Source organism: Anopheles merus, chromosome 2L (genome assembly GCF_017562075.2).
Source record: "Anopheles merus strain MAF chromosome 2L, AmerM5.1, whole genome shotgun sequence".
Taxonomy (NCBI): domain Eukaryota; kingdom Metazoa; phylum Arthropoda; class Insecta; order Diptera; family Culicidae; genus Anopheles; species Anopheles merus.
In genome coordinates, this window is record NC_054083.1 from 20945301 (window position 1) to 20955405 (window position 10105).

The following is a 10105-nucleotide window of genomic DNA, read 5'->3' on the forward strand; positions in this document are numbered from 1 at the left end:
AAGGAAATGCAATCAAACAATACACAAAATAACAACTAGAAAAATAGAATAATGGAAAACCCTTTTGATCGAGTGTTTCTCGCCATTTATTGGTTGGTTCCCGTAATTTTTTGGTTTCACCGTATCCCATAGGTTTTGGGATCGATCCCACGATTTATTTGAATCTTACCATTGCAGAGGATCGGTCCCGTTGTACAGTCGTCAACTCGAACGACTCAATAACATGTCCGTCATGGGTGCAAACCGAGAATGGACCGTCTGCCCGTAGCAAGGATTGACTATCCGGCTGCATGGTAATTGATTAATTCTCTAAAGCCTGTAAAGGCTGGCATGTCCGCCTTGGGCGTTAGGCCAAATAGAAGAAGAAGCCGACTTTAGGCCGACTATATGGGAATCCAGTTATCAATTAAAGAACCAATCAAGCAATCAAAAAAATAAATATAAGATAAAAATTATTAGATTCTAATTCCAACAAGGAGCATTTTTATAGAAGTTTCAGTTTCAGTTTCAAATTACTGTTTTTGGTAATTATGAACCAATTGTCTAGGGTAAGGGTCTTCAAACTAAGGTCTACGGGCTAATTAAGACCATCAAAAACTGCCAAAGAACAAAAATAATAGTTATTCTTTAAAAAATACAAAATATCAAAATACAAACGACTAGAAAATACAAAATAACGTTTTGCAAATTAAATTACGCATTTTGAGAGTTTTGATTTTAAATAAATGCTACAATGCGTTTTAGTATGATATTTTACGTATTTATTGTAAAAATGAGGATTTTTAATGTGCAAATACCGACATAAACATTATACAAGTTTGCATGCGCTATTGCTGGTAGTTTTTGGCACAGAAAATCCTCATTTTTACAATATGTGTGTTGTGTTTGATAAATATAACGCTTGAACGCCTAAAAGCATTGACTTCAATCTAAAATACTCAAAATTTACAAAAAAATTGCAAAAAGATACAAAAGGCCTCGGAAAAAACACCTTGTGAGTTTGAAAAATCATACTGCGCGTGTTAAAATAGCATCGGTACGGTGAAACAACAACTTTTCACTGCTAAACTGTACGGATTTCATTGAGTATATTTAGTTTAGTTATATTTTTTTGCAAAAGTAAACGTAGGAATAAATAAAAAGTGTAAACCACCCATTATCATGAAAAAACTTGATAAATGACATTACTAAAGTTGCCACACACGGAATTGCTAGCCAACCTATACATGCATTCTTTTAAACCACGCTCTTTTCCATTCTCACCCACCCGCTCAATCGACGGATGCTCATAGAGATAGGAATATGAGAGATGCCCGTAATCCTAGTGTTAATGATTTCTTATGTTTATGTTCCTACAATTTGTTATAGATTCGATCTTTAGCTCCATTTACGTTATTTTGAAACAATGCGGTCCTCATTGTTAGACTTGTGGATTAATAGAACGCCTCTTAGCATGCTGCATGTGGTTCGAGTATGATTGTTCCTCTTAACATGAAATTGCTATCAGATTTATGAGATTAAAATAAGTCCCAAGTAGTGTAATCTGCTACAAGGCGAAATATTCAAGGCTACTTATAAGCTACTTATAGAAATGCAGGGTTTTTTAACATGAATTGTAAATCATATCAATCAATCTTGCTTATCATAAGCATCAAAATAGACAAAATCTCTTCTTCACCACTAGCCTTCCTGCTTTGCATGAAAATATAATATGCAATTTGGTGCAACCATTAACGAAAACGACAGCTGACAACGAGAAGCTTACAAACCTGCAATGGATTCCCCATCACTCATCACCAGCGGATTAGCAAACGGTCTCCACCCAGCGTGTCCAAACATGGACAAACGACAACAATCTGAGGCGCTGAAAATAAGAAGAAGAGAAAAAAACCGCATAACAGCACACAATAATGTGCACGCAGATTTCATTGCAAGTGAAAATGTCAAAACGCTTCACGCGACGCCCCGGTCTGGTACCGGACGGTCTCTCACCCAAGAGCCATCCAAAACGATCGATTTCGTCGATATCTTCACCCAACGAAGGCAAACCCGGGTGATGGTGACCTTTTTGTGACGAAGATCTACCTGCTGCGGTACCTTCCATTCTTCTGCCATCATCCATGACCCGTGCGCAAGCGGAGGCCAGCGAAGTAAAAACACACACGCAAGACCCCCGAAAAACGAGTAAAAATCCATCAATTATCCTGCTCCGCTTCCTGCCTCGTTTGCCGGCCACGCTCGTCGCCCGAGCCGAGTTGTCGCTCGCATGATTGCATTGACCTCTTGACCAGTAGCCAATTTTCGTCGTGCGATGCGTCCTCCTCATGCAGGCCAGTTTTGGATTTTGTTTTCCCCCCATTTTGTGTGCGAACGGTGCATAACTGCGAGGTTGGCCAAAGTTTTATTTTAGCTTGTAGATTCATCCGCTCAGTGCACACACTACTGGCACGTTGACAGCTACATATGCTGATTATTTTTATGATGATTGCAACCAAACAGTGCAATCGGGATGATCAACCACATTGCCTTGCCTTTTCACTACACCTACTAGCCCGCGAAGCTTGGAGTCTGATCATCCTCATTGGCAGGCACCACCCGGCATGCACGCCTGCATCGAAGGTAGGAAACGAGGGTTCTGATAACTTAATCGCTTTTCAATATCAATTTAAATCATCTTTTCACATTTTCTTCGTCGCACGGTTGCCGTCAAAGTCATCGTTCGATTTAGTGGATCGCAATTTTCGAGTGCCGATAATTGACAATAATTACGCCTGACAGTGAGCTACTTTTTTTGGGGTGTTTTTGCTCTTTGCTCGGCGGAATGTAACCAGCTTATTAACGTTCTCTCGTGATAAAGCATGCCGCCCTGCTCTGAGAGCTATGTTTATATGGTGTTGTTATTTCACGTTGATAGTACGGTTTGTGTTTTTCTTAATTTCTGTACGTCCCTTATCCCGTAACCGAAATCTAAAGTAGGTCAACCAGGTCGTCAGGCTGGTCCAACGCATCGGGAAGGGTTCGTCGCTTATTCTGCGCCTGTATCATCACAACTGGCATTGAACTCTTTTGATGGGTTGCTTTGATAAGTTGTTTTTTTTGGGAGGCGCTCTCCAAATTAAGCTGCGTGTGATGAAATTTTAATCTGCATTTTACATCCTCCACTACGACCACGCTCATCGGATGCACATTTCGAGTGTGTATTTTCTCCACGCTGGAAAAAAGTGGCATGATGAAATTACGCTAGCAGCCAAGCTTTTTGCAATCATTTGCGTCCGGCGTTGACATTAAGCGCTTTAATGTTTATTGCTGTTTTTGCTTGGTTTTGGTCCGCACACCGCCGGGCGTGTTTTATTCGAATTAGCACGCTTTTGAATTGTATTCAGCTTCCCACCTTGGGCCGTGAGTTGCAGTTGGCCAGCACGTTGACAGGGAGTTCCTAATTACAGCTCGAAAAACGTCCCTGGCGTGCGATAAATCGCCTTAAAATCAGCTCTCTAATGCCTCGTTGAGCTATGCGCTGAGTACTCAAGAAGGGGAGATGAGGATGGCGAGCAAAATTCATTTGCGTGTTTTCGATTGCTATATTTGGTGCTAATATCAAGGTCTGACACTGTTAGTGTTTGGCAAATTTGATTAAAGTTGCAATTAATTAGCACCCATTGTTTGGGATGTCAGGGGACACGAGCTTGCAAGATCGTTTTGCAGAAGTATGTTTGAGATTTGACGACATTCCTTACCGTGCAATCGATGTTTGGTTTAGGGTGGCTTTTTTATTTATAAAATTATGTTACAAGAGTAAAGCATATGAGCAATCTACTGTATTGTAATTTCCATAAAACGTTCATTACTTTTATTCTTCATTAAAGAAATTGATTCATGCTTCCTTAATCGTTACAGGCACCAAAAACGAGGTAATTTCATGAACTCCATCCACCAAGACAATAAAGCACCATGACAAGATTGAAGCATGTAAGTGAACTTGTCGTTCCTATAATACCCGATCCCACAAAACTACCCGCTTATGCAACCGCCAACACTCTTCCGAAGACGCGAGCGACGCATTTCGCTGTTGCTACTTCTGCTGCTGCTGCTTCTGCTGCTGCTACTGCTGCTGCTAGGTCCAAATATTTGCCCAACGCATTGGCATCTGCCACCTGCCGTAAGGAAACGTTTCTGCACGTAGGCTAACGATCATCGCTTGTGGATGTTTTTGGATATATTTTTTTTTATTCAACGTCCCCGGCCACCGATCGCTACAACTGAATCGGAAAGAAGCCGCCACAGAGAGTGTGAAGTAATATTGAAATTTATTCAAAAATTATGATAAGCAGTCAGCTCGAAGAGTGAGAAAGGGAAGCCGAAACAACGGCCAGAGGTCAGTTTCAGGCGGGTTTTGGGAAGATTCATTCGCTTTTTTTTCTAGGTTCGCAGCACGTTGCCGCACACAGCTGTCCAGCTCCGAAACCGAAACAGCGTCTATTTTTACATGACAGGCCACCCTTAGCCTGTCTCGTTGACCTTCGACGTGTTACAACGCAACGTGTGTGGGGGCTTTCGATGGGGTTGGTTTGGGCAGGCTGGAAAAGTTCTTCCATTCCGGTGGGCGAAAGCAATGCACGTTGAAAGGTTGCAAAAGATTACAATTTACCACGTCCGCGACGTTTGATGGGATGATGAATTTTCTAAGAATCCATACACTGTGGCGGTGAATTATGGAGCTGATGGATGATAAAAATAAAAGCTACAAAAATAAGCACTCATACACATCCTAGACACGCATTTGTATAAAAATACCATCTAACGGGTGGCTCTTTTTCTGGTTTTGATTTGCTTCCTATTGGATCGTCTTCTTCTTTTTGTTTTTGTTTCGTGGAGATTTTTATCACCCGTCGCCCTTGGTGGGTTTATGGTTCTCCGAGATGCGGACCGCTTTCAAACACACTCACGCAGGCACATATACATACGCATTCGCGGGCAGGTTGGAACACTTGGTACACATTCCAAACGACACACCCGTCGCTTCACCGCACAGAAAGAGGAAATCCAGCGCACGGTGGCAGGATTAAGTAGCTTGCCTCCGGCTACGAGGACATGTGGTTTTGTGGTTTGGCGTTATTTTTGTCTCACCCCCTTCAGCGGGTGATTAAGCGACCGATCATCGTAGATTGGAAATTTGATGCTAAATTTAGCCCCCCCCCCCCTCGTCCACTCAACGCTCCTGCACGCTCCGGGCAGCACCTTGCAGTTCCGTTTCGCCGTACCGGTTTGGCGGATGATTTGCGCGACGATGTTTATGAAGCGACAAGGTGTGAGCTTGTGTGAACGAATTATTGCTTTCCGATTTGATTCGATTGATCGATCAAGGGGGTTGGGTTTTCATGTATGTGTGCGTGCATGTGTGTGTGAGTGCGGCTTCAATCGACTTGCAAATGATTCGATGCTATCTGCACACCACTTGGCGGTGGGTAGGTTTGGATGAGTTTTATATCGTTTTTAAAATTATTATTCATAGACTCGGGTGCCCATTAGAGGTTTAGGGAGATTTTTGTTTCACCCATATCTCGATCACGGGGTCAACCGTTCGAATGAACGTTTAAAATCAATGTGAAGTAAAGCAAAACAACAAATATGGAGGTTTGCGGCAAAGCTAACAGGCAAAGCAGTGACTCATAAATGGCGATGTGATGAGTTTTGCTTCTGATTAAGTCACTCAGGGACGAGAGTGTTTGTTGGGCCTTTTAAACTAAAGTTTGTTGTTAAGGTCTCCACTTCGAAGAGGTTTGAGCCCTGTATTAATTAAAAATTATACGTTGTGATAAAAAGAGTATAAATCGTTTAAGTCTAAAATAGAGAAGGAATTATAAATGAGAAAATAAATGACAATATTACTTTCCAAAAGAGTGGTTTTGATCAACGGAAACTGTATGAATAGAAGAACAAAAAAGAGAAAATAGATAAAGGAAACAAAAAGAAACAAAGTAAATAAAATCAAATTACCCAATATGCAAAGATTCATGAAGAGTAGAATAGAGTAGAAAGAAATGGTATTTATTTATTTTCTAAACAATGCATAGCTTCTTAGAAAAGCGTAAGTGTAGCAGTAAACTATTTTGTGAGAATTTTTAGAACGATATATAATCTAAAGGACTTTAAATATAATGAATAACTGAAATAAAAGATTAAACAAAAATAAGAACGAAACCTGTCATAGATAAACCGAAAAACTCAAAAGCAAAATCTTGTAGTATATTTAAAATAATTCAATTTAAATCAAATATTATCAGTAAAAAATAAAACAAGAAAACTGTATGGAAGTAACAAAAGTTGTACAAATTCACGAATTAATAAATAATCTACCAAACAAAATGAATAGTTACCAAAATGGAAAATAGCAATCTTTGACACACTGGACCACAAACGTGAAAAACATGAGCAACGTATACAATAATAATACCAAACAGTGCCTAAACGATCAGTTTTTGGAATATTGGATAATTGAACGAGCGATGTGTGTGTATGTGTGTGTGTATATGATTTCCTCAAACAGCGTTACGTTACCCAATCATCTTGATGGCGAATTGAGACCACTTACCTTGCGGGTCACTACTGATGGTGCACCCAGCAGGCAGGGTAGGAGTGTAAGAGAGAAAAAGACCTCGTCCCTATTGCACGCACTGACATTGATCTTGATCTTATACCGGCACCGGCACAAAACCCGTGAACCTCGTGAAAGTAAAAGGGCATTCGGTGAGCATTCTGGTCGAGATTGGATTTTGAAGTGTGTGGTGAAGCAAGGGGACACACACACACAGAGGGGGAAGGGGGAAGAAAAATCAATATGCAACCTGTGACCAATTTTTGAAAACATCCTCATTAAACATCATCATCATCATCGATGGTTGAAAATAATCCTTCCATCGCTGATCACCTGTTCCACCTGTGTCGTTAGAAGCGGAGGATGGTGGTGGATGCGTGCGGGGAACAACAGATTTGGCCAGCGCGCAGATTCTTCACACCGGGCCGTAATGAGTGAGAGGTGTTGAAGGGTAACGGCTGCCACTTAGCATTGCGGCATTGCGACGTCCGTTTCTCTTCGCGAGCGAAGACGTTCTTCGGGGTTGTACGATCGGTATGCATGTACTGAGTTGTTTTGTAAGGGGTTTGGTGGAGGGGGGGGGGGGCAAACAAAACAAACAGAGAAAGGCGGTGGCAGTGGGGATCGTTACAATTGGTTCATGAAGCCATGGCATCCGTGCTCTATGTGGTGTAGCTGGTTCGAGAAGCTGCTGCCTACCAGGATGCTGCCCGAACGTGCGTACGCAAAGGGAAGAAAAGAGACGGCTTGCTTCGATCGCCCAGCGTAACATTTGTACATCAGACACAAGTCGTCCCTCCAATACGAGTGGAATGCGTTTGATCGAACCTGGTGCAGTGGTGGAGTGCGATCGCCAACGCCGACATCGAACCGTGCGACATTTGGTCGGGTTATTTGCAAGGGCCCGGGCGAGAAGTGGGAATCGGACCGCCATTCGCCACCGAGATCACCCCCTCCGGCACTCCGCGCGTAAGCTTCTCGCGTATGAGCGAGCGAGCGAGCGAGCGCGGGCGGGGATGATAGATCACGCAAGTGAGAGGACGGCCACGCACCGTGTGCCATCTCGAAAGGTTGCGGTGAAGATGTCAGCAAAGCGTACTGGAACGCAAACCGAACCGAAACCGAACCGACGTCGGGGAGGGGGGAGGCTGTTTTGTGCTCCCTTCTACCGAGCAAAAAAAAAAAACAAACCATCCGAACGAAGGCAAAATGCGGTAAGGAGAGCATCCCGATGTGGTGTGGCGCTTCGGGCTGGGTAGGAGGTTGTCATCCGGCACTATATAAGCGCCGCGTCGGACGATAATTGATATCAGTTCTCGCATTAGCTTTTATCAAGCCACAACACCACTGCTCTGCTCACACAGCACAACACACAACAACAATGTACAAGCTGGTGAGTGCAAGGAATCGTGACGGCAAAGAATAAAGTCCGGGATCTTGTGTGTCAAAAGAGAGTGACAGTAGTGCAAAATGGAATTGACGGATGGTTTTTCCGCTTTAGTGTTCTGTGACACAGTGTGTTTGGATGCTGCAGGCATCAATCCAAACAATTCAGTGTTTTGCTCATAGAGGGCGCGCATGCCGATAGTGGTACATTTGTTTGGAAGTAACGCCGACCGAGTGCTTTCGGGAAATTCAAAATTATTGTTCACAAATTATTTGTGCAGGTGTTTTTGCATGTGATTCTTGCTTGATACGATTTTACCATTCGTCCAACGACCTGCTGTAGAAAGAATTGAAGTCAAACTAATTTTCGACATCGTCAGAATGTATCCGCAAAGCGCTGAGTCACAAATGGCTACGAATTTGTATTTCATTCTGCTTTCTTATTCTTACTCGCAACTCAAAGCGATACGTGCCTTTCTCGAGACAATCCAATTGTCTTGATTTATTTTGCTTCTTTGTGCTTGTCTGCGCAGATATTTTCCCATCCGATTAATTAGCATTACTGTCACTTTCGATTTGGGTTCGACATTACTCAACAACCGTCTGCCACCCCATTGCGTAAGCTTAACGTTTGTCTTTTTCGCATTCCCGGCTTCTCCACAGTTCGTTATTGCCGCGCTGGTGGCCGTCGCTGCCGCCCAGAACCCGCAGGACGCTCAGGCCCAGGTGCTCGCGTCCGACTCGGTCGTCAACCCGGACGGCTCGTACAACTATCGCTACGAGACGAGCAACGGACTGGCGGCGCAGGAGAGCGGCGTCGGTGGCCAGTCGGCCCAGGGCAGCTACTCGTACACCGGTGACGATGGCGTCCAGTACCAGGTGTCGTACGTGGCCGACGAGAACGGATTCCAGCCGCAGGGTGCCCATCTGCCCGTCGATGGTCCTGCTCCCGACCACGTCCTGAAGACGCTCGAGCAGATCCGCGCCAACCCGCCGCGTGACGACCCCAACTTCAGCATGGATGCGCTGAACGCTGCCATCGCTCGGCTGAGCGGCAAGAAGTAAGGCGGTGGGCGTTGATGGTAGCAGCTGAAGACCGTGCCAACACAGTCAGTCTACTTAAGCACACCTGACACATACTCCACTAGTGCACCAACCTGCCTGGGTAGGGGGGGAAGGGCGACCGATGGGCGTTAGGAGGTCCATGCAGGTCCCCGCAACCCCGTCGCCAGGAGCTGGCCAACTTCGAACAAAGATCTACTTCAAGGGGCATCCAAACCGTCACTGCCATCCTTAGACAATATTTTCTACTTCCTCCTCATCTTCTTCTTCTATCCAATTTTTTTCATTTATCCGGTTCCAAAAGCGTTTCTTAAATTACGATGTTCTTTTTCCGTCAAACAAAATTCCTTCCATCCTCTTATTGTATGTAAATAGCCCGTTGATAGTTTGTAAATAAAACAACCAACAAAATTAAAATCCATCGTTTTATTTTTAGTACACCCAAACGATCTGAACAAGCCCTGCCTTCGGTCACCTAATTAAGGTTAAACACACCTCGGAATTTGTGTAATAGAGTTCGAGAGTTCGATTTGATTGACCACGTCGTGGTTTGATGATTCACCCGACTGCGTTAAGCAGTAACAGCAGCCAGCGCAGTCTCTTAATCTTCTTAAGTGCTGCCAATACACGGGGAAGATGTCGAGAGGGCCGTAAAAGCTTCCGCCCAAGGTTTCTACCATTGGGCACACGACGTGTGCTTAGGCCACGCCATCGCCATCTCGCTTCAGTGCCATCATAAAGCTCAGCTTCTCCTGCACCGTGCCGTCCGTGGAGCTTGATTCGATTATACTGGCCAACCTAAGCAGGCGACGAACCCGCCAAGCCGTGAAATGCTAAACGATCGTTTAAGCGTCAGTGGCATTCGAGCCGAATAGGCTATGCACGGTGCGAAACTAAGCAACCGTCGCAACTTACCGTACGGACACTCTATAAGCTTGGTGAACATCTTCCCCTTTGCGCGTGGTCTGAAAAGGTCAGCCGAAGACACACCAGCCGAAGGCAACCTAGCGTGAGAGGATTGCTTTATGGAACCTACTAGCAGTCAATTTTTGTCGAAGTTGG

At 44.2% G+C, this 10105-nt stretch overlaps 1 protein-coding gene across 1 annotated transcript; it reads left to right on the plus strand.

Annotated features, from left to right (window-relative positions):
- Positions 1-7884: 7884 nt before the first annotated feature.
- On the plus strand, positions 7885-9460 carry LOC121594106 (cuticle protein CP14.6-like). The gene is made up of 2 exons (XM_041917060.1): positions 7885-7988; positions 8645-9460. Exons 1-2 carry the CDS (start codon positions 7977-7979, stop codon positions 9044-9046), a joined length of 414 nt encoding a protein of 137 aa, XP_041772994.1. The 5' UTR covers positions 7885-7976; the 3' UTR covers positions 9047-9460.
- The last annotated feature ends 645 nt before the right edge of the window (positions 9461-10105 follow it).